The following is a 25,328-nucleotide window of genomic DNA, read 5'->3' as shown; positions in this document are numbered from 1 at the left end:
CACAGTGGTGAAACAACAGCAAACTGAAATATTGTTAATATTTAAAATGGAGGATTAAACATGGACCTGCAGTTCTTCTGTTCTAATCCTAGTTCAGCCAATGAGTTATATAGCCTTGGGCGAGTTATACAACCCCTGTCCATCTTCCCGATCTGCAAGATGGGGACAAGGCACAGTGCCCAGACAGTGAGGATTTATGGATGGTTAGGTGCTAAATTATCTATAGCCGAATTTGCTGGACAATATGGGATACAAAGCATTGGAACTGTATTTCTAAATTGTTAGGAAGTTATAGTGATAGATATACACTTCAAGGAGAAAGTTCTGTGTGGGGAATTATTCCTAGCAAGAAGGCGACCTATGTGCCCTTCCCAAACTATAACAAAGTACTTGGGCTCCTGCCTCTACCTCAAGCCAAAGAGGAACAGAATTGGCCAGCTGGGTTAGAGGTGTCCACGTGTCCTATGTTCTGACAGTTGAGATGACACACCCTTTTCTTAACTGAACCACATTTTTACACAACTGAAAATGGTGACACAGAAGAACAAAAGAGACATATTCTTTGCAATGAAACATGGTTACAAAAAAAGGCCAATGCAGTTTTGGGCTGTTTACAGGGAGAGACCCTGTCACAGGACAGGGAACTAATCATCCTCCACCAGGCCCTGACGCAACCATGTCTGAATCCTGGCATCATTGTATACTCTTCTAGGCACCACATTTCCAGAGAGCATGTCTTCAAAAAAAGGAAGAACTAAATATGTATAACTTGACTAAAGGGAAGGACATAACTCTACAATTAAAGGATGGAAATAACAATGGGGAGGCATTTTTAGTGTGGCACAGCGGTGTATGTGTAGGAGTGAGTGGTTGAAAGTAAAAGATGTTTTCCCCCTAATATTCAGTCTTATCAGAGCAATGTATTAGGCTATGGAACAGTCTCCTCCCAAAAGCAGTGGAAGTGCAATTTCATGATGCTTAAAACAAGACTGAAATAAAGCTTTAGAAAATGTGCTGTATGAAACAATCTTGCATTGGCTCCTAGGAGATGGACTGGATGATTTAATGCATCCTTCCTGTCTAGCTTCTATAATCTAATAGTTCTTAACTTGGCTATTCTGTGCACATGAAATGGTTTGGAGCAGATTTTATTTATACGACATTTGTCTACTTTCATTAATCATATGTGTAAAGGTGAGAGGGTTTTTCTGGTTTCATTTTCAGGTTCATAGGTGCCTGCCCTTTTCCAAAGGTGATCTCAAACTCTCCTGACTGCAAGAAAGCATGTTTTTCAAAAATAAGCTTTTGCCTCTGTCCTACAAGAAGCAGCTATGAGGTGAGTGCATGTATATCACATCTGTTAAAAAGTTTCCTTGATGATGTTTATCTCTGATACAAGCACCTTTCCAGACTCAAAGCAGCCTCAAACTTGAAGGAATAGGGAACACTGGGTATTTCAGCACTTAAACATTTAACTTGTTCACACAACAATGGCATGAAAGACCTCCACAGATAAAGCGCCAGATGGGGTTGACAAATTCAAGGAGACTTGTTCTTGTCAGTACCTGTCATCGCCATATTCAGCATTTTGATTTCAGAAAGAACACAGATCAAGTATTATTCAGTCCCATTACAGATGAAGAAGTGAACCTCAAGAGCTTTAATAGGCAAAACTTTTCCAAATTAGTTTACTAAAATTAACCATTTACAACCATATTTCAGCACCTAAATACCTGGCCTGACCTTCAGAGGTGTTGAACATGCATAGCTGACTTTCACTGACTTCAGCGAGAACTGCAGGTGGTCAGCGCCTCTAACAATAAGAAAAAACAATGAGGAGTCCTTGTGGCACCTTAGAGACTAACAAATTTATTTGGGCATAAGCTTATTTGTTAGTCTCTAAGGTGCCACAAGGACTCCTCATTGTTTTTGCTCATACAGACTATCATGGCTACCACTCTGAAATCTAACAATAAGGGCACTCATTTAGTGACCGAAATGTGGATGTAAGAGGTTACACACCTAAGTCTGCATATTTTGCTTGAGCTTTTTGCTCTCATTTCTTGTTTTTCCAAGGACTCAAAGATGCTTATGGCCTGCCTAAAAACAGAACAGAAGGATTTGAAGGATAAAAATGAATACACATATATAGCTGCTTACTAAAATGCACTAATTAATGTAATGAATCCCAGGAAGTTAGCCAGCACCAGTCAGTGGATACCCCTTTCCTAGTGCCAATCAGCAACTATTGCCTAGCATTATCCCCACTGATAACCAGCTGGCAGGTTATCATTTCCTTGGTAGGTAGTGGCCATTTTCTGGCAAGGATTGTTCTCCGGGGCTTGAACTTGCACCACTAAAGTCAATGGCAGACCACCAAATCCTGGTTGGTAGGCACTCTCCCAGACTGCCAGGTATCCAAGACAGGCCCTCTGTCTCTATCAACCCAACCTGTAATATTTATGAACAGACAGAAACAGCTATAGCAACTTACAAATATTTTACTGTTTGCAATGAATATGATGGGTGGCATACAGCTCCAGAGCTGGCTCCCTGAATGTTTATATTGGCAGAGTCAACTCACAGCAACGTCCTGCACTCACTTCTGTTGTTGTTTCGCTACCATATAAACACCTTCTGCCAAAGCCTTTGACGCATCTTTGCTTCCTGGTGGCTTCTGCAAACTGGTTTTGCTTCAATCTCATGATTTTTTTTTTTTTTTTAAGTGCAACAGGAAAAAAATGAACGTTTCATGAACTCTGTCAGTAGCTACTGACATTTCAGACGCTTCAGAGCCAGCTTTGTTTGGCTGCAGAACGTAGCGCATGAGTTATTCAGGGTTCCTCTTACAGCCAGAGAGACTCACCCGTGGAGCAGTGTATGTCCGTATCTACCTCTCTTCCTGACTTGTTTCACTCATGGTGTCACTCTCCCTCCCCTGCCAGATTTCTAATTGGAGAGAAAACAGATGGATCAGTGACCTGAAGGCTAGAAGCTCCTTAGAGGCAACAGATCTTAAAGCAGGTGTGGTTTTCCCAATCATGTGAAATTAATCTGAAGTATTCTGGCTTTAGTGATTACACAATGGCTTCTGTGCTGCTTCATCCCACTTGTTTTGTACAGTTCTGTATAATAGCCAATATGCCTTTAGATAAAGCTCTTCCAAGCCAGGAAACTGGCATCTGATTGGCACATTGCATCTACTGCAGAGCATGGCGTACAAATATAAAAAAGGGGATTTTTTTTTTTTTTAATTACTGAATCTCACCAGGGGAATAAGACCAAAGGAAGCCTCTCCCTGGGACACTGGTGCAGACTTGTAATTAGGAATGCTCCTCTGAGAAATCAACAACAGCTGCAGGGAAACCCTTGGCAAGTGCAGACTATTAAATAGCTCTCACCTAAGATACACTGAAAAGAGCAGGCTGGAGCTCTGTTTTAGACCAGAGCCTAACTATATCTACCGGCCATCACTTTGCGGATTATGGTAGGTGGTACTTCCTGCCTGCTCTATAGTCCAGATTCTTCTGTGTTTAGAAGACAGGAACTCGATTAGGCAAAGCTCCTGTGGCAGACAGCAGGACACTGATGCAGACTTTACACTGAAATCTATGGATGGAAAGTGCTGTATGAGAGCGAGGTGGTATTATTACGACCGGTATAGAATGGCAGGCCTTTGCCTTAATGGCATTTACCTTTTTTTTTAAAATTCAATTTTGAAAAAGGACAAACAAGAGCCAAATAAATAAGCATCACTTGCTGTACACAGTGTTGGGCACCAAAATTACTCAACCAAACCACATATTGAGTCAAATACTCTTCCAAATCCTTACATAACAGCTTATCTTCAATAAGCTTCCAAGATGTTCTAAAGGTCTGTGTGGAGAATTAAAATATTAAGTAATTATTTGGCCCCCATTACCATAGTTTCTGAGCATCTCATATTCTTTAATGTATTTATCCTCACAACACCCCTGTGAGGTAGGGCAGTGCTATTATTCCCATTGTACAGATGGGGAATGGAGAGACAGAGAAGCTAAGTAACATGCTCAAGGTCAGAGTGTGACAGAGTATGGAACTGAACCCAGGTGTCCCAAGTCCCAGGATACCATCCTAAACACTGGACCATCCTTCCTCTCCTTTAAAATAGACACCAAGTATCCTGCACTCTGCTATTCAACACTCCCAGTTCATCATCAGACCAGTGAGACACGTTCAGGCAAAATCCCAGTTTTAGGAAACAAGCCCCATTTGGGAGCAACTCCAGAATCAGACTGAAAGTCGTGTAAGTGTAGACAATACAAAATGCTGTGGGATCTCTCAGGAACTGGACACATTCAACATGAGAACATTAAAACAAGCGTGTTAACCTTCCATGACAGGACATAAGAGCATGCAGGAACAGATAGATCACAACTGTCTAATCCCAAACCGGTGCAGCCAGCTCTCTGGATAAACTTGGACAAGAATAGACATAATAGCTCCCAGCAGGCAGCTATGCATTTCAGAATCCAACCCAATGAACATATTCACAGCAGAAGTGTTACTGGCAGGACAAAACGGGTACAAGAATTCTCTAAACAGGCTCTCAGAAGACACACTGCTATTTGTCAAGACCACACTTCCTCCTTCCACAGCTACAGAATCTACCTCAAAATCCAGCCCTTGCTGCAAAATTGTGAGCCAGAACCCAAGCTTACACTGAAAAAAGAACGTCTCACGCTCTTAGGGTGGTGTCCAACACTTTCCAAATGTGAACCAAATGCAAACCAATGCAAGATTATCTGCCTAAGTTTGCAGACAGCCTGAAGCAATAGCTTAGGAGTGAACTGTCCCCCAATTCATTTCAATGGGGTGTTAACCTTACATGTTAATGATGCAAATTTCAGCGTCAACATTAATATATTTCACAGATGATCCTCATTTTTGCATCCAGTTAGTGTGCTTATCTCACAAACCCAAGCTTCCTCTCATATCTTCCTAAATGCGTATGCAGCTGCAATAACTTCCAGCTTCCCCCTACAAGCTCATAAAGACTAGCCAGGCATTTAAAAAAACCCAAAAAACAGAATCCCCACCACACGTTCTGATCATACAGACCATGAAATGTAAGGCCAGCAGAAAATAAATGGCATTTAATATTCAAAAGCAAAGGGAAACCTGCCATGAGTGTATTCATTTTTGTATCTAGTTAAATATGAATCTCCATTTTTACACTTATCTGAAGCCAGAGCTTCAGTCTGCTGCACTGAACAGTGCAGCAACCTTGCCACATGATTTATATCAAGCTTCCTGTGGAGCACACAAAACCTTGATTACTGTAATCCCGACATTCAAAGGACTGCATATAAACAAGCACAACACAGGCATTAGAAAGCTCTAATGATTATCAAGTTAATAGTAAACCCAAAGTCATCAGTGCTGCTCTCTCCCGAGTTCAGATTCTGAGTCCACTCCTCCCCACCACATCTTGCTCAAGAGCTTGTCAGCATCCCAGAACAGATACAGCGAGGCTTGCAGTTCTGAATGGTTTAGCATGGTAAAGCTTTGTTGGTAGAAATGAGGTTGTGTTTGGGAAATGCCTCTCTCTTGGCTTACCAAGGTGCGTGAGGTAAAATCTTTTATTGGGACAACATCTGTTGGTGAGACACACAAGCTTTCGAGCCACACAGCTCACACTTGTGTAACAGAACTTGCATCAGGACTGAAACCAGCTTGTTGTCATTATGGTGTAAGTCAGATTTAACTGTGTCAGTTGTCAGATACATAGGAAATGAGAGTACTTCCTTGGTCACTTTTTGATTCACAGCTTCCTCCCTACAATCCCTCAAAAGCCTTTTCGATGTGTGACAAGGGGCTCTTCGGTAGTATTAAAGTACAAAGTTATAGGAATCCATTTCTCAAAGAATAACGCCCATTGGCAGATCCACACAGTTTGCACATTGTCCATCTTGGTTTTGGTCCTTTCTAGGAAAGACTGTGTGTGGTGTTCAAACTCATTTCAGGTGGCTCAAGGCAACTCTGGGCACCTCTCCATGCAGTCAGGAGCCAGACAAGTACAGTATAAAGAAATTGCCAGTCACACACTTATTTCAGTCTCCTTTCCACATTATCTGTGATATCAAATATTATCCTCTCAGGTAGAAAAGAGATTAAATGGGCTAAAATGCTGGAGAGAAGGGGCAAGAAAGATGCCCAGATGCTCACCTTCGTTTCCAATATATAATCCCGATTCTTTGATTAGGGGGCTGTCTTAAATGTTGTATTGTGCCTCAAAAGGCTTTAAAAACATACCAGTTGTTAAGTAAGATAGGTTCAGTTCATCTCACAGCCCATGTCTTAGGCTTCACATGGTAACAAAAGCCTCATACTTATGTATCAACAGCTCAAAAAATTAATTGTAATCTTAATGCATTCACTAATCGATAAAGCATGAACTTAATTCAACCACAGAGCTGTCGGCACATCCCTTACAATCATGCTGTTGCTCCAGTCTAAATACTTGTGGGTTATTGAGGATTTGAATACAAACTCCAGCGGAGGGTCACGTGCATAGACGTTTGGCAGGTTCCCTCATACCATCTCCATGGCTTTGGTGTATCGGCACTTCTCCTAGCTGCTTAGAAACTCTATTAAATGTGCTACAAATAAAGAGAAACAGACAGTGATAGGGATATGAAGCTGAGTGTGGAAACACCTCTCCCACCAACCCAGGACTAAAAACAAACAGTGAATTTGTTCCCATAAGTGAATGGCATTTTCTCACGTCACTCACATGCTCCCAGCTTTCAGTATTAGACTGGCTAATTCTGTTTTCATCTTAGTTCACACTTAGTTGTATACCAATATGCCACATTAGCATAACTAGAAAGAGATCTTGGTCAGATTCTCAGTTACACTACAGCCATGTAAAGGAGCATTAAAACGAGTGCAACTGTAACTTATGTCCACTTTAAGGCTGCTTTATACAGACATGGTGGTGTAAGTGGGCTTCAGCGTAAATGAGAATCCAGTCTTCAATCTCTAATGGGAGGAACTATCGTTGATCACCTACCAATGAACATGTAACAGATGCATTCTACATTAAGTTGCAAAAGGTACTGAACCAGGTGTATGCTTACGTTGTCATTCTGGTTATGGGTGATATAAATGACAACTTGGGATACAAGCACTGAATGTGCAAATATGGCAGATGGACAACAGTGAAAAATTTACTTAGCTGTGTAATAAGTATAACCTGTGCACCTGGGGTTCACTTTTCCCTCGTCACAGGAAACACAAACTAACATGGAAGTCAAATGACAATTACTGAGAAACAAGTGAAACACATTGCTGCTGGATACACAAAACAAGCACTGATATCGGAAGCAACTACCATCTTGTCACCAGAATAGAATAAAGCTAAAAAGACACGCTAATAAGAAAAGAAATGGAATTTGATGTGAAGAAACTGTTGGATCTGGGAATCAGGAGAGACTTTAAAATCCAGCTCTCCAACAGATTCCAAGAATGGTGAGTAATGAATGTGATAAAGAGGAACAATGGGCTCGCTTTAGAGGTTTATGCTGGGAAGCTGCCAGAACTTCACTTGGACCAAGAGGATCAATCAAGGAAAGAAGAGCAGATACAGCCATTCACGTGGAAATTGGCTGAAAAAAGTAAGGCTTAAAAAAAGAGGAAAGGACAGACGACATGACAAAAAACACATGCTGCAATGGGGATCTGCAGAGAAAGAGAAAGAAGTAAAGAAAATTGTATTGGAAAGGTAAGAGAATGGTTTGACAAAAAAAGCGAGAGAAACACCTGTGAGAGGCCACTAAGAAACCATTCCAGCTATGCCAGCAGTGATCATCCTGGTTCCAGAGTCACAATGGTTCACAAGAGCCAAAGATGGAAGATTGTTAACAGCGGAAGCAAAACAAATGGAATGATGGCAAGAACATTTTAATGAAATACTCAGCCAACCACAGCCAATAACTCCAAATCAATGCACGTGTAGAAGAAAGTGAAGAATTAAATCTCTCTGCTAGAAATTTCAGAAGCAGAAATAGAGGAAGCAATTAAGCAGCTTAAAAATGGCAAAACACCTGGTCAAGAGAAGATCACTGCTGGCATGTTTCACATGGGGAGGAAGTGATACTACATGAATTACATAAACTTTTTAAAATAATTTAGGGTTAGGGAATTCTGCCCAGAGAAGTGGAAGAAAGATGTGATCTGTAAATTACCAAAGCAGGAAACCAACAACTGGTGAGGAATAACACTGCTTTAAGTACACTGAAGTGTGGTGTCTAGTGTATGACTGAACAGAATCAAACTCGTCACAGATGAAAAACTGCACGCTAAGCAAGCAGACTTTAGACCAAAAAGACCACGTCTTTGCCCTGAGATGAATGATTAAGAAAGGGCTTGCTTACCAGAGAAGATTAGTCTTAAATTTAATCAATTTCACCAAAGCTTTCACTGCATTCAGAGTCGCTGTGGAAGATTTTGTGACAATATGAGCCTCTTAGATAGTATGACGGGCTAAGATGCTGTATATGAAGGTTCAAAATGCTGTGTAAGGACAGGAAGTGGAGAGACGAATTGGTTTGATACCACCACTGGGGTGCGACAGAGATGCATCTTATCACCTGTCCTCTTCTGCATCTGATAGATTACGCAATGTGAAAAGCAAAAAAGGAAGACATAGGAATTATATGGAATAGAGGAAAACTTGCAACAACTCAACTTTCCAGATGACATTGCTCTGCTGAACACAAATGATGAGGCTATGAAAAAGACTACCACCACCAATGTCAAACGTGAGGCTGCCAAAGTAGAATTAAGAATCTGCCAAAAGAAAACAAAAGTCAACATCACTGAAAGAGGAATCAGCAATGATGATGCATAAGTGATTGATAGTGCAGAATATGGCATCATTAATGAGTCTTTACATCTTGGAAGTACAACTAGTACTGATGGTCTATTCCATAAGGAGATCGAAGCAAGAACTGGAAAGGCAAATGAAGCTTTTTGAGGCTGGCAAATATCTGAGGGGGAAAAAGGAGATTCCCACAAGAACCAAGAGAAAGCTATGCAATGCCATTGGGATGCCCACATTGTTATATGCTTCTAAAACTTGGCAGATGCTAGAAATTCATAACAGGAAACTTAATGCATTGCATCAGAAATGCCTGAGAAGAATTTTTGGAATCCGCTAGGGGGATGAAGTAACCATCATGGGTGTGTTACAAAGGACTGACCAGCAGACTGTAGCAACAATGATTTGAGAAAGAAGGCTGAAGTACTTTGGACATGTAGAACAGATGTCAAAAAACTGTATTCCTGCACAAGCTCTTGATTGGATACCACCTGGTGGAAGACAGAAAAGAGATGGACAACAAATGAGATAAGAAAATCATGGAGAAAGATGCCACTGTCATGAAGCCAGATTATAATGGAGCAAGAAACATGCCATTAGACAGTTGGAGGTGGAAAGATGGGATTGTCTCAGTGTCACAAGGCATGAGAGCATCTAATAAATAATAGATGCCATACATACAGATAACTTTAAAATGAAACTGTTCAAGTCAAGGCTGCAGCCCTCTTTTCTTGACCACATAAAATTCTGTTGGACCAAATGGCTACCTGTGGATATTAAATGTTAAGTTTACACTTTAAAGTAAAGTCAAGATCATAAAACTGTGACAACTGATCCTTCATTATGTCTAGGTAGGAGGCAGAGGACAAATCCAGAATCAGTAGATATTCTAACTGGGAGAGAGATGTTGGTGGAACAACTTCAACATGAGGACAGCATATGATTGAAGATGTGAGAATAGGGAAACTTTGTACTAATAATCAGTATAGAAAGGGAAAGGAAAGGGAATACAACCAGTACAAAGCCGATTTGGAGGAATTAAGAAATCCGTTAACTAAGGTGTGATTAGAATTAAAAATTCACTGTGCGGGAAAAGGCTGGGAACTCGTAAGGCACCAAATTAAGGCACAGAAGCCACAATTCTTCCAACCCCCTTCAGAAAATGCAGGGAGACAAGCAGCATCCAATATGGTTTCATGAAGAGCTTCTCAAAAACAAAGTTTAAAAAAAGCAGACCGACATCAGTCCCTCTCATTTGAGAGGGAAATCCATGTTCTATGCACTACCCTATCCGGACATTACGTCTCCCCTGGCGTTGGGGTAGCTGATGTCCCTGTGGCAATGAGTCAACAGAGCTTTTATTGTAACTGATGATAGCGATATGTTACTTGACACGTCAAAATTACATTTTTAATCCTCACCTTCTTTAGTAATCTCATCCATGCTGAGATTAGCAACATGTAATCAGTCTGCAGTCAGAGGAGCCATTGTATCAATCTTCATAGCATCCAGTACAGCTCACGAGCATGAGAGGGGGAAAAAAAAAATCTACGTCCGTCAGTAACAGGCTATTTACTCTATAATAAAGTAACCAGTGTTTAACTTGCCACTGAGAGCAAATTAGCATAACTCTGGATAGCAAAACCAACACAGAAGCCCATCAGATTGCAGCAACTTCTGAGGCCATTTCTCAATGCTTTGCAATGGCCATTTCTCCCCTACACAACACTGAGAAGGTGCTGCTTGTGTCACTGCTTTGCCATTCTCTTGCTTGGAGGATAAGTGAGGCAAAATTATCCGCCATACAACACCAACACATCTGCTGAGATTTTTGAAATCTTTGGCTATCTGGTTCTTTAAAAAAAAAAAAAAATTAAATGAATGAGATCATTTAAGGGCAGTCTCTGAGACACCCTGCATGGCTAGCAGGACTAAGGAGGGAAAGGCACATGGGCTACACTGCCAGTCCCTAATGAAGTGCCTGACTGGCAACATTCCAAACCAGATGGTGAGGGAATCCATGTAACTAAAACATGGTTTGACATGGAAACAAATGACCAACCTGCCACCATTCTCCGGTGCAGTTAGGAGAAAGCAAGGATGGCCGGCTTACAACTTAAAAACATCCATGTGGATGAGGTCAGTTAACAAAAATGAAAGAATTTGGAATTTGGACTGATTTTTAGTTGCAAAGATGTAGAAATATTTTCATGTCTGTAGCTCAGGAAATATTGTAGTTCCAACAGAAAAAAAAGAACCAAGACCAAGAAAGATCATTCTCAGTATTGAACAGGGGTTTGAAGCAAGGCAAGCTAAACACATTCTGTTGCATTCAACTGTTTAAAACAACATAGCCTTAAAAAAAAAAAATGAGCACAGAGGCAATCTGAAACCACTATGCACTGCCACACACTATTTTTGTGTTCACTGTTAAATATGGTGTGTGGGGGACTACTCGTGTTTTTATCTGCTGCATCACCCACATCCAGGTGTTTCCAGTTTCCTTAATATCCATATATTTCGTTTTCCACCCAGGCCGACTCCTTGCTTTGTCCCATCTGATCACTGCACAGCTCATAGATCTCATTGGTCACAAAGCCACTTTCAGGACTAGCTAATGTCACAAAACCGCTCTCTGAAGTATTCACAGCCACGTTGTCGTAATCTCCGGAGAAGTTGTCAGACGTGTGGTCTCCGGAAGGGGTGCGGAAGGAAGAATTCTTAATATCTGGCCTGGTCCCAGCCAGATCTGCCTCCATTTGTTTTTTAATTACATTGTAAATCTCCAAATTGGGACTGTTCCTCCTGTGGGGGGAGATCCAGGCATCTTGCTCCTTTGGACTCGCCTCCATGTGCTCTCGTTTCCTTAAGTGAGGAAGAGGAGATACTGAATTCCTTGTGTGTTCTTTTTCATAAGCATAGTCCGACATTGCATCTCTCTTAACAAGAAAATGACAGCATTTTTGGAAAATGGCCATTAATAGCCTAGATTCAGAAACATGTACTTTAATTATTATTTGTAGTTGGACACATGAATGCAACATTACTGGTGTTGTCATGCCATACCATTTCACTATTGTACTACGCTTGTGCGATATACTAATCCTGACTTCAAATTAGGGGAGCAACAGAGAATGAGATCTCTGGGGAATCAGCTTGCAGCCCTCATAAAATGGTATCCTATTCTGGATCCACACCTGTCCGACCAACAGGCAGGAGGACTGCGGCCCACATTAGCCCATCTGGTGCCTATAGGTATTATAGCAGCTGGGTGCTGGCCAGGGTGCTGAAGTGTTTGCACTATAATTATTCATCTTCTCATTCCTCCAAACAAACAAACAGAGAACATGTAGGAAGTCTCGAGTGGTCTGACCTGGCAATGAGCCTGAATGCCACGTACTCCTCCTCCAGAGCGTTTAAATGATCTCACATTTGTATAACAGCAGCTTCATTCATGTTTATAGAGCAATTTAAGAGCCATGAATAATAGGAGCTATACAAACAAACTACTGCTCTCGCCTCTGTCTCCATTTCCCACTCCCAACTTTGCTACTTCTATCATGCCGCCCTTACACTTAAAACAATCTCCCAGTTAGTGTTTGGCAAGCACTCTCCTTCTTCTCCTCCTCCCTTCTGCTTTTGCTCCAAAGCCAATATCTTTTCACTGTGTCAGTAGACAGATATTTGAAACAGGGTCTTTTTTGGTGAATTGACTTGATTGCTGGCCAAATGTCAGAGTTCCAGCGGCACCTTTGGCAGTGCTAGTGCATGTTTTGCCCACACTTGCATCTTGACAACTTCCATCTACCCTGACTTGCAGGGATCATCTCTGGGGCTAAAAAGGAAGTTTGGTCTCCACGGTTCATTCACTCCTTAGCATCTGCTGAAAGTGCCAACATGAGTACTAATTACACTGTATTTGCTCATGTGAGCTCACCTGTCCATTAGGAACATGGCATTTTACATACGCCAACAAACACTCAGATGGCAACTTTCATTCACTACCAACTTGGCCCTACATTCAAACTAGTGAACTAGATACCCCTGTTTCTAATCAAACAATAGCTTGGCATCAACTCTTCGAGGACAGGGGCTGAGTCAATACAATTACAGTAAAAATTATACTATTAGATACATTAGGCCTCTTGTGTCACCAGTTATTACTTCAATACTAGCGTAGCTGTTCTCATCTGATTCAAGGATGCAGCTGAGAAAACAGTGGGAGTCTTTTTTGGAGTCCTCAATCTAGTTTCTAAAAATGTTTTAATTTAAACACAATCCTAATCATGATTTAAAGGTAAGCTATGCTGATGGTAGAGTTAGATTGTCTGCATGTATGGGAAAGTGAGGAGGAGAGCTGGGAAAACAAAAGGTTAGAAGGACAAAACATTAGAAAATTTGACCCAGCACTATTTGGTACTTTTGGAGGGGAGTTCCCAATCTGTCAGTTTTGCATTAAATCTTCTTTTCCCTTTTAATAAATCTAACACTTCAAATCAATCACCTTATTTTATGCTATTCCACAATTACTGTATGATTTTGATCACAATTAATAAAATAGCATAACATGGTTTATTAAAAAACTTACTCTACACAAAGTCTGTCACTTCAACATGCATATACTGCTCTTTAGAAATGTACTAGACAGGACATATATACTCCAATTCTCTCTAGTGCATTTTATGGGGTTCAGTTGAAAATTCTGAAACTAATTAACCCTGGAGCTAAAGGATTCTTCAGTGTGATGAGATACAAAGGTTCACTCTTTGCACAATCATGCCACTTGCCTCTTTGCAAAAAGCCAAAAACAGAAGATGGCTGTAACGACCATCAGGAGAAGGAGCAGAGGGATGCTGGGAATTAAGATGTAGGCAATACTCAAAACAGGTTCTGGGGGAGAAAAATATGAAATTCCAACTTTTATCCATTTAAAATTTTATTTTGCATGCACAAATTATTCCTGTGAAAGGTAGTACTGCCAAATAATAATAATAAAAGGTTTTCTTCAGCCCTATTTGTAACGTATTAGCAGCTACCCCACTCTCAGTGCCAACACTTCAAGTACAGAATAATCCTCTAGCTCAGCAGACCAGACCAAACTGTGCTCTTGAGTCTCCTAGTTTGGGGCTCTCTATGTAGTAACCCTAATTTTCCCATCCTCCATGGATGGTGGAATATAGGAATTCCCCAACTGGATCAAACTAGTGGATACTGGACTAGAAGGACCAATCTCCAGTCATGGCCAGTACAATAAATTCCTCAGGATGAGGATGTGGGATAACCTGCATTTTGGTAGGATCTGTCTGACAAAATATAAGAGAAATGGCAGGATCTAAACAAAAAAATGTTACTTTCCTAACATTTATTTGACATTTTCTCAATCTATTCATGTGAAAGTAACAATGGAATAAGCTAATGAGATGTGTTGTCTTTTGAAAGGCTTATAAACAACCATCATAAGAATTGTGGAGTGGGAATTATGTAATGACTGAGTGGTACATTTCCTCCTCCCTATCTTCATTTGATTTCTTTCCTCACACAGATAAAGGCATGGGGACTATGCAAGTCCCTTTATCTATGCAAGGAAAGAAGTCAGTGTGGTAACAACAATTTAATATCTTCGACATTTCAAATGTGCATCATTGAAATGCAAGGCTGTTAATTCAAAATAGTGTTTTCACATCTGACTTAGCTGGTACAGCTAAATCATTTGACAGCCAAAACAACCAATTTAGTTTTGTAGTTGTAAAGATTCAGAGCAAAACTATTAAACATTACCTACTGGGGCAAGGCACCTTCTCAGTCTCACCGGCCTCAGCTGTTTTTAGCCTTGGCGAGATGGGCTTGGGGTAAAACAGTCCCCCTTGGCTGCACAGGGGCAGTCCACTCCTTTCTCTCAGCCAGTCTTTTAGGCTTGTTTTTCTCCCCTAGGGGAGGGAATGCAGCCTCCCCTCCTGGTGAAGCTTGTTGTCTTGCTGCTACTCACCCACTGGCAGCTTGACTTCCTCAAGGTCTCATGCAGCCCTTAGTTGGAATCAGCTGATCCTAATTGCGCTCAGGTAACTCCCTCTCAGCTGATCCTAACTGAAGTCTGGTAACCCCTTCTCAGCTGAACCTGATTGACCTGTAGTCACCCCTCCTCAGTTGATAGGGTGGAGTGCCTTTTACCCTTCTGGGACTGTTTTCTACCCCGCCCTTGCAGCTGTCTGTCCTGAGTTTATCACACTATATTTAAGCTTCTAAATTCATATACAGAGACCAAGAACAGGATTTGTCGACACAGCAAGAGCTGTGCCTACCAGATCAGGCTGGAATACAGCTATTGCAAGTAACAATAGCAGTGAACACAGCGCAGCAGGGGCTTCAGTGCCAAGTATGTACCCAGGGTCCATGAGGGGCTTGTATTACCTCTGTTGAAACTCACTCAGTACTGTCTGCACTGCTACTGTTACCCACGCTAGTTGGATTCGAGCTAGGTCAAGCAGGCTAGTTTGTGTATGCTTTTGCTGTATAGGCATACCATAAGAGGCTCAATATTCAGAGGTGCTGAGCACCTGCACCCACACTGAGGCCAGCAGAAGCAGCAGGAGTGCATAGCTGCAGAGGGTAATGGCTAGCTGTTGTAAGTGCTGTGTACCTTTGGTTTCTTTAAGGGTTTCATTGGCATCTTCCTTAATGCGTTCTTCTGGGAACATTGGCTTCAAGGACCCTGTTACAACATCTGGGGGGAAAAGTGATTTGTTAATATTGCAGATACTGGTTCAACATTGAATAAACTCCGGAGAGTAACTGAAAATGAGACAAAGATAAGGGATTTAGGACATTGCCAGACACACGGTGTGTTTTGATCTCATTCTCTTTTGCTCAGAGCTCTGTAGCATGGTGGTGGCCTCCAGATTGGGCAGCAACACTATGTCAGACCTGGTTGCTGGACCTTGGGTTTGAGATAAATAGAAGGGAATGCTAACTGAGGGGCAACTTCTTTGGTCAATTTTAATTACTGCAGGTAAATGTAAAGATCCTCTGGGAATATTTTTACCAAAAATTACCATGTCAGCAAATCAAACATTTTTCTGTAACTCACCCACTTGGGAGTTCTCTTCTGAGGCAGCAGTTGGTTTTTCTAAAAGGAAGAAGCACATACTAAATTTCCTTATGCATTTGACTTGGGTAACCATGTCAAATAAATATAGTGAAAGAAGCTGGCGCTGGCCCTCACAACAGCATCCTCCCTCTCCCCTTTAGTACCCATTTCAGATTCTGAACTTTTTAAAAAGACCTTTAAAAAAGGACAGCTTCCAAGCCAGTTGATTCATACATTTCACAAAGTACCTAGTCAGGGACATTCAGTACAGCAGCCCAGATCCTCTAAGGTATCAGGTTCCTAACTTCCATTGTTTTCAGTGGAAATTAGGAGCCTAAATACCTTTGAGGATCTGGGAAGTGTCCCGTCTGTCCACAGGACTCTTATCCATTTAAATGCATGTCTGCCTTCTACTAATTGTTCCCAAGCACAGATGATACATGGTTTGCCTCTAACCAGCCAGACGTGTGACACCTGACCAGTAATACACCCCCCCTGCGGATTAGAGTACAATCATTTTTACGTGATACAGAGTAACTCATTACCAAGAGAATATTTGCAAATGAAGTTATTTTTCATGTTGCATCTGTCATCATTCCACTGAAACATATAGGAACCCCCGACACCTGCCGGGGCAGAGGGCTGGTGGTACATCACAACACAGATCTCACTCCCGCAGGAAGGCTCATCTGTATACCAATTCCTAGAAAAATAAACACATCAGGCAATGCATTTCCCCTGATATTGCAGAAGCTCAGACTTGAAATATTGCACAGGATTCCAGACATCAGTGATAGCAGAACTAATGCGAACATGATTCAACTTGTACCCTCTCTCAGCTGGACGCACAAAGTGCTCCCACTAATTCAGTTATCAGGAGTTTATTTTCACATTTTTGTCTTTTAGATTTTCACAAGATGGGGGCTCATGGAGAAACTCTTGACAATAAATGTAAGTAGTAAAAAAAAAAAAAAAAAGGGGTCTGAATCCCATTTAGAACAAAATGAAAAGAAGTTTGATCTCAACCCAGTTTCTAAGTCTTTTGTGCACATTACAAACAGCATTTCCTATTCGAAAGACTCACAGGACTGGAAGATAAGGGATTTCATATCGGGGCTGTCAAAGGAGCTTAAGGAAGTTAGGTACCCAATTCCCACTGGATTTCAATGGGGGTTGAGCACTTCACCCTCTTCATCTCCTCTTCATCTCTTCATGAACTCTGACTTACTTTACATATTTTCAGGGTGAAAATGACCTATGTTCTCTGGTCTCAAACTCCATTGCCTACAACCATTTATCCATTTTATAAGATAATGAAAGATGCTTAAAGGAAATCTGCTTTGCTCTTGGCAGAAGTGTACTAAAAAAAAAAAAAAGGAGCTATCTTGCTATTACTGGAAAAAACATCACCTGTAAAACACTACCACTGGAAAATGCACGGACCTTTCTAAGAAGAATATAGGAAATATTCCCTTACTATTTAGCACTCTGTCATATATCAATTACTGTACAGACATTTTAGGACTCAGACGATTATTAATTTTAAGCTTACAAGGCCTGATTTCTAAGAGAGCGAGCACCCAACCACTCCCAATTAGGTCTGAGTCTAGAAATCTGGCCCTTAGAATATAAATAATTCTAGCTATACCAGAATATTTCAAAAGGGAAACTATCAGATAAATGTCCAACCAATCTTGTGATCATTACAAGACATTCTTTCTACATACATTTATACTGCATGCTATTTTGCTCTTTGAATTGTGAGTCTCTTTACAAAGAAAACAGCTCAGATCCAATAAAAATGGTAAATTTACGTATTTTTTTTACGTATTTTATGTATTTTTTTCCTCTTTTAGTATTACTCATGAGCAATTTTGGCCAGATCCTTTGGTACAAATTGGCATGCTTCCCTCAATGGAAGTCAACTGAGCTATGCCCATTTGTAACAGCAAAGAATTTGGCCCTATACCTCCATAACCAACATTCTCAGTATTTGGACCACAGGGAAAAATATTATGCTATTGGACTAAAGTGTCCTAGCAAACAGCACTAAAAGCAGATGCATCTCATCCAGCCTTACTTATGGCTAAGCATCTTATTAGTGTTCAACGACCCTAACTGTCCTTAGAACATAAAGAGAGAACCATTTCTTGGAGATTTGTTATAGGTTCCTCTCTAAGCTACCTATCTGCATAGAGTCACAAAGAGTGTGATCTCAAATCCTGATTTTGCTTTCCCTACCCTAAGTGTTGAGGACGCATGCCAAACTGAGAGATCCAGAAATGAGGTTCAGACTTCACTTTTAAATTGTGCCATTGTGATGTGGGGGGAGCAAAACCTCAAACAATGGGGCAGAGGTCACCAGCTCATCTTGGATAATTCCGGAGGAAGGAAATGTCATATTAAGCAAGTTTTCCATTACTTCAGAAGACACTTTCCGACTTCATGAGCAACTAATATTTTTCCTAGCACGTCCATAACAGGTAGAATAAATAAGCACATCAGATAACCTACTCCTCAAAGTATTTAATATACTACATTTCAAAGTGCATTTTCCTAATGCTAAGTGCTGATACATATTTTTATTTTGGGGGTCTAAATTCAGATCAGAAGATGGCACAGAATTTTCCCTTTTAGTAGCTCCCCCAAACACTGCCCAGACCTTATGACCTATATGTTGTCTCTTGGCCAGTAGTTCCTCACAAAAAGAAAAGAAGTACTTGTGGCACCTTAGAGACTAACCAATTTATTTGAGCATAAGCTTTCGTAATTAGTTTTCGTTAGTCTCTAAGGTGCCACAAGTCCTCCTTTTCTTTTTGCGAATACAAACTAACACAGCTGCTACTCTGAAATCTAGTTCCTCACAAGCGTTTGCATGTAATGGTTGATTTTCCTGCCATCTGGTTTCAGTGTAACCTTAATTGAGAGTATCTTTCTCCATTATTCACCTCACTTCTTCCATCGCAAAGGAGTTATACAATGCACTCCTCTCTGCTTGCTGGAAAAGATCGACATCTGCTTTTCCTCCACTCTGTAAACAAACTCATCATAAGAAGTAGGGAAGGAAGAGCAGTACCTATTTCTTACTGTGGCTTCCAAAGCATAGCTCTTACCAAAACAGATTATTTCGGTGCATAACTCTTAGTAAGAAGAGCTCAAATTAAGACATTGCCATATATATTTAAGTGTTGTCATAAAATATTTAATTACACTTGGGCTATTTAATGAACTAGATGGGTTCAATCACAGTAAATGTTGCAAAATGTGCAGGATAATTAGTGAATGGCATCCGCGCTTTGATTTTTTTTTTAATAACTTTAATTAAAGGTTCAATAGGAACTGCACCCTTGGCAAAACTAGAACCAGCAAATTCACTGTAGTGTTGGCATCTTGTTGCGAAGACTTTCAGTAATCGGTCAGCATTTGGAGTATATGTTACTCTATTTCTACCTCAGGCAAACACAAACTCCATAAGGATGAGTTCTCATTTAAGATTATTTGCTGTTCACCTAGAAAACTGTGACTTAAGATCAGAATCAAAAGAGGACTAAGCAAGACTTGCGGCTACACACATTTTTGGTTCAATCATGTTTGGAAGATGTTAACGTATCAAAACCATCTCCTGCAAAACTCATACTACTTGGAAGTCTCCTCTCCACTATCTTATAAGGGAATAATTACAGTGAGCATTATGGTTCCACTTGCCATGAGACAAGAGACCTATCACGTAGTGCAAAGATTCTCACTACCTCTGTTTAAGATAAACTCAATGCAATTCTCAAGTTCTACCCTACCTCAAAAGGATAAGTTATTCCTGCTGCAGTCAACGAGAGTAAGTCCTATCACTGAGGAGGAAAAAAGGAGTCCTGAAGTTTAGGGAATTTCATTTCAAAACATCAGTTTACCCTATATTATAAACACTTTAGCCAGGACTTTAAGACAATAGATTTCTAACATTTTGATCTTCAGGTACCTACCGAAATGTGGATGTACTGCCATCAGACCATGAGTACAGGCCCTGACATTCTGTGCTATTATCCACGTCTTCCTCTTTTCTTCTAAGTCCTATCCAAAAATCTCCATCTGAAGCCAAGAGACTCTCAATCAATTTTTCAATCAGTCTCTGTTCTGATTCTGATTCAATACTGACTAAATGCCCACCATCTCTTCTGCATGTCTGCTGTGCTTCTTCAAAGCTGATCCTGCGCAAAGCATCATGAAAGTAAATGATTTTGTAGCACGGTCGCTGAGTTCCACCCCGGCAAACTGTCTGCCCTGCAGAAATAGAAATAAGCCCATTACAGAGACTGCATGCATTAGCTGCTGATGGTTAGTACAAAGAGTAATCAAATACCATTAATACTTGTTGAATTTTGCATTGTGTGGCAGTTTACATAAACAACTCCAAATAGGTAAAAGAAATAAATACTAACTTTTATATGACTGAGGAATTATTGAGCACTGTCAACCTTTTCTTGTTGCATACACTAGTTCAGACTGACCTCTGCAGCACTGTTTTCTCAGTTCCTGGGACCAACAGCCCCACCAAGAGTCCTCTGCAATGAAGAAACCTCAACAATTCCTTGCAGAGGGGGAGAAGATTCCCACACTAGAATGTTGTGCCAGAGAACCAACGGATATGTCCAACATTGTAAGAGAGAGAGATGCTGCACTAGGATTCAAGCATGCTCTTTTGTAATAATTTAACTGGCTAGAAACTCACTCAGATCCAGAGATGTGCTTACAGCTCCAGAAATAAAAATTATTTACCACTTGGGAGGTGCATAATAGCTTCATGGAACTCACTGCAGTTAGTCAGGATATGCTTTCCAGAGCATAATGTTCCAGACTTCTAAAGAAGTAAACAATGACTGTTTTCAGTCATGAGCCAAGCTCTCTCCTAACCGCCTGGCTTATTTTGACCATAAAACAAAGAAAGTGAAGATCAAACAGAATAGACACACTTACTATAAAAAATACAGACTGGAATGTTTTATAACCTAACATTCCCAATATTTAAATTGTTGAAACAAATAGCTTTGAAAATAAATATTTATCATGTAAGAACTAATATGCAACATACATTTAGTTTAGCAACTTGTGAATCTACAGTAGAAAAACAACATTTAGCAGCTATTATGTATTCATAAATAAGTATGATTTAAGGACAGAACGTTACAAACTTCTGCATGGTAAATCAATGCTACTAAAAAAAGTGAGAGTGGTGTATGCTTGCCCTTTTGTGTTTCTACACCTTTTTTCAAGGCCACCGATGCAACAGGAATTTAAATCTATTCTGTTTTGGAGATTTAAATCCACTCACTTGCATATTTGGAATTACCGTGACTGCTAAAATTTGTCAAAGAAATTAAAACAAGGGATGCAGTAAAAGCAACACTTAAAATGTATCTTTAGGTAAACCCTGTATTTTCTGTTAATAGTTTTACAGACAGGCAGCGCTGGTGAAAAAGAAGCGATACTCTACCAGCCCTGAGGACCAGGGTCTGTTGCTGTGGAGTGTGGTAAACGCAAAGAGGATCTGCAGAAGCTGCAGAGGGAGAGCTTCAGTTACAAACTACAAGGTTCCTTTTTGATATTCCAAGCAAGTATTTTTACGAACCGGCAGAACATCTGTGACTTATCAACAAAACTTGCCTTTTCTTTTAGCTAAGGAAAAATGTAATGTATTTGCTCACTTTCCAGGCGCCACTGCAGGCTGTCCAAACAGTGATATCACTGAAGGGTATGTGATTGATTAGGCAACAGAGAACAATTGTATGCATAATTCTAGCCAATGTAGAATGAAACTCCATTTTCCTGTGTCCCCGTCCCCCCCCCCCCCCCAAAAAAAAAAAAAAAACAACTTACTTATGAAGGTGATAAAAATTCCCCACCTTTTCACAACACACAAAGGTTCTGGTCCAAAGCCTACTGACTTCAATAGGCACAGGGCCAAAGCATGCAGGTAATGGGGCTACCACTAGTCCAGACTCCACTCCACAGCTGTGTTCTGTCCCCATTTCCAGGCCAGCATACGGGAGGAGATCACACATCTCACAGCTTGTGTACACTGAGCTCACTACACATATCAGGGATTCCTGCAGCATTTCCTTCATTTCTCCTCACAAGCTCCCTGTGTGCCACCCTCTTTTTCAGGGACTCTCTGCAAGACCCCCACTCTCCTCCTTGCCAGAGACAGTGTGCACCCCTATTCCCACTTCCTCGATGCCTTCCATTCCCCCCACCCCATGGGGTTCCATCAATTCCCCACTCCAGAGGTTCTGTGTATCCAGGGTCCCCCATTCTCCCCTCATAGGAGGTGCTGTGTACACCCCTCCATTCCCTCTTCCCCCTAAACCAAGGTCTCCCAATCTCTCCCCACCCAGGATCATGTGTGACCCCTCATCCCTCCATCCAGTGTTCCAAGGTCTCCCATTCTCCCCCCATGCCAGACACTGTCTGCAATTCCTCATTCCCCACCACCAATTATTCTCTCTCTGAAAGAAGTCATTCAGGCTGTCACCATATTAAGCTGTTGGGAGGATGGGCAGAGATGAGATGGAGTATTGTTAAGCTGCACAGCGATAATTAGTGCCATCAACCAGTTCTTAGATTTATAGATAATTGCAGTGGTGCTTGCGGCTGTGTGGAGTAGCTGGCCAGGACTTTATGTACCCTGATTTTCCCCCTTTTGGCTTTCAGATTTTCCCCAAAACAACAGGTTTCTGACCACTGATGCCTAGAATATTCCCTGAAATTTTGGAATTGAGCAGATGTGGAGTTCAAAAGTTTTCCCATTGCGGAGAGGCAGACAGACAGAGAAACACTGTGGAGCTGAGCGTAAGGCCTTTGGAAGCACAATGAAATATTACTTATTAACTCCCCAAAATAACGACTCAAGATATACATTGCCCCATCATAATCAAACTTCCACCAAGCCAATCATATTATGTAATGTGCTCCCCCATCTTTAAAATCTGATAAATATGTATTCCCCAGTTATTATTTTATAGAACCACTAACCACGTTTTTGACCCCTCAAAATGCCTACTGCTATCCTTCATGCAAAGAGGTATATAAAACAATGAATGGTACAGAGAAAGTAAATCAACCGTACCTATTTACCAACTCATAATACAAGAACAAAGTTATTACACTTAAGTGCAACAAATTTAATACTGATGAAAGGAAATACTTTTTCCCCACACGACTCATAACTGATCTCTGGAACTCACTGCCACAAGATATTATTGAAACCAAGAGTGTAGCAGGATTAAAAAAGGATTAAATATTTATATGCATATTGACAACTTTTACATTACATGGATAAACAAATATTTTATATGGGATACCAACTTTGATGTTTTGGGTCATATGTACTACTTATGGGGGATAGGCAGAAACTTCCCCATGGACAGGTCATTCTATACCCATACACTGTGGGGTTTCTTTCACTTTCTCTGAAACATCTGCTCTGATCTAGTATGGCAATTCCTGTACACGTATAATGCAATATAGACATGTATCAATAAAGACCAAAAATTTACTAGGCCCCATCCTGTTGCACAAAAATAGACAAGGTAGAGCCCAAAAAGGGAAAAGATGACATGCTATTTTCATTGCTTACACATTCTGGAAAGTCTGAAAATTATCCACCTTCAGGTCATAGAATCATAGGACTGGAAGGGACTTTGAGAAGTCACCTAGTCCAGTCCCCTGCACTCATGGCAGGACTAAGTATTATCTGTCCTTATGTTCTATCCCAAAAAGGGATTTTGCAAGATGGAAATGAGAAAATCCACTGTCTTCTGAAAATTCATCTGGGGATGACAAATATAACCCGGGAATCACCCGCAAGAGTGAATCTGCTGCATTCATAGAGGGGGATACCCAGGAGACTGGAGGAGGAAACAGCCTAATAACTGCGGAGAATCACTGACACCTGACAGTGCCCGGGGTGGGAATCCCTGTCTGGTCTAGTCCCAGACCCAGGCCGGCTGTACCTCCGGAGCAGAGAGCCTTGCAGCGACCACGCCGCGCTCTGGACGCTAGCTGTAAAGTCGCCGCAGGCAGAGCTGGCATTTCCCTTCCCGCTCGGCTGAACACTGGGAAATCGCCGGCTCTAGCTGGGGCTGCGCTCCCCCGCCCCAGCCCGGCCGCTGTTGCACCAGCGAGGGCACAGAGCCCTGGACCGCTCAGCCCCAGAGCTGCACGCAGGGCGACGGACAACGCTCGGGTCGCAGCCCCGCCGCCGCCGCCGGTGGGAAGCGAGTCCCGGCCACGCTCAGCGCCCTAGACTCGGAACAGGCTAACTTTCCGCGGAGACATCCCCAGGACCGGGGCTCCCTGCGCCCCTCCCCACTCCCCCCTGTATCCCTCCCGTGGGGCTCCCTGCGCCCCCCCCGCCCCTGGGGCTCCCCCCTGTACCCCTCCCACCGGGCTCCCTGCGCCCCCCCCGCCCCTGGGGCTCCCCCCTGTACCCCTCCCACCGGGCTCCCTGCGCCCCCCCCCGCCCCTGGGGCTCCCCGCTGTACCCCTCCCACCGGGCTCCCTGCGCCCCCTCCGCCCCTGGGGCTCCCCGCTGTACCCCTCCCACCGGGCTCCCTGCGCCCCCCCCGCCCCTGGGGCTCCCCCCTGTACCCCTCCCACCGGGCTCCCTGCGCCCCCCCGCCCCTGGGGCTCCCCCCTGTACCCCTCCCACCGGGCTCCCTGCGCCCCCCCCCGCCCCTGGGGCTCCCCCTGTACCCCTCCCACCGGGCTCCCTGCGCCCCCCCCCCGCCCCTGGGGCTCCCCCCTGTACCCCTCCCACCGGGCTCCCTGCACCCCCCCCGCCCCTGGGGCTCCCCCTGTACCCCTCCCCCGGGGCTCCCCGCGCCGGCCCCACTCACCGCTCAGCAGCCGGGACGCCCCCGCGCAGCCCAGCACCGCGGCGCACACGGCCGCGGCCGCCAGCGCCTGCCCCAGTCCCATAGCCGTGGGCGCCGCGCTCCCGGAGCCGCATCTCCCGCCGCAGCCGAGCGGCCGCCCCGGGGCCGAGCGGGGCTAGAGGGCGGGAGCGGGGCGGAGCCGGCCCCGCCTCCCCGGCCACGGACCGGCCAAGCGGGGAGGGCCGGGCCCCCCCTCGCCCCCCGAGCACAAGCAGGCAGGGCTAGCGCGGCTTCGCTGTGCAGCCCCCCCCCCCACTATACACCCCCCAACCTCCTCTACACAGCACGCCCCTTCCCCCCCATAACCTCCCCCCCGCCCCAACACACTGTACACCCCGCCCCCGGACACCCTGCAACCTCCCCCCCGCCCCAACACACTGTACACCCCGCCCCCGGACACCCCTGCAACCTCCACCCGGCCCCAACACACTGTACACCCCGCCCCCGGACACCC

General features: G+C 42.9%; 1 protein-coding gene across 2 annotated transcripts; it reads right to left on the bottom strand.

Annotated features, from left to right (window-relative positions):
- Positions 1–3,130: 3,130 nt before the first annotated feature.
- LAYN (layilin) lies at positions 3,131–24,994 on the bottom strand. Of its 2 annotated transcripts, XM_037882413.2 has the most exons (9): positions 24,836–24,992; positions 20,109–20,222; positions 19,925–20,030; positions 16,493–16,650; positions 15,948–15,986; positions 15,501–15,584; positions 13,651–13,753; positions 10,285–11,728; positions 3,131–6,641 (listed from the first exon to the last, which is right to left on the bottom strand). In XM_037882413.2, exons 1-8 carry the CDS (start codon positions 24,915–24,917, stop codon positions 11,368–11,370), a joined length of 1,047 nt encoding a protein of 348 aa, XP_037738341.1. In that variant the 5' UTR covers positions 24,918–24,992; the 3' UTR covers positions 3,131–6,641; positions 10,285–11,367. The 2 variants fall into 2 exon arrangements, with proteins under 2 accessions (XP_037738341.1, XP_037738340.1); XM_037882412.2 differs by having other exon boundaries at positions 19,925–20,222; positions 24,836–24,994.
- Positions 24,995–25,328: the final 334 nt, after the last annotated feature.

The sequence above is a fragment of the Chelonia mydas genome, chromosome 22 (genome assembly GCF_015237465.2).
Source record: "Chelonia mydas isolate rCheMyd1 chromosome 22, rCheMyd1.pri.v2, whole genome shotgun sequence".
NCBI classification, from domain to species: domain Eukaryota; kingdom Metazoa; phylum Chordata; order Testudines; family Cheloniidae; genus Chelonia; species Chelonia mydas.
Note: the sequence above shows the minus strand (reverse complement) of the source record. Positions and strands in the feature narration are given on the sequence as shown.

What these genes read in the sequence shown, in the direction of transcription:
- LAYN (XM_037882412.2), bottom strand. Translation starts at nt 24,917, where the DNA reads ATGGGACTGGGGCAGGCGCTGGCGGCCGCGGCCGTGTGCGCCGCGGTG. An exon ending in CATTTGCAAATATTCTCTTG is followed by an intron (nt 15,987 to 16,492) that starts GTAATGAGTTAC and finishes TCTTCCTTTTAG; the next exon opens with AAAAACCAACTGCTGCCTCA. An exon ending in TTTTGGCTTTTTGCAAAGAG is followed by an intron (nt 11,729 to 13,650) that starts GCAAGTGGCATG and finishes TCCTCACTTAAG; the next exon opens with GAAACGAGAGCACATGGAGG.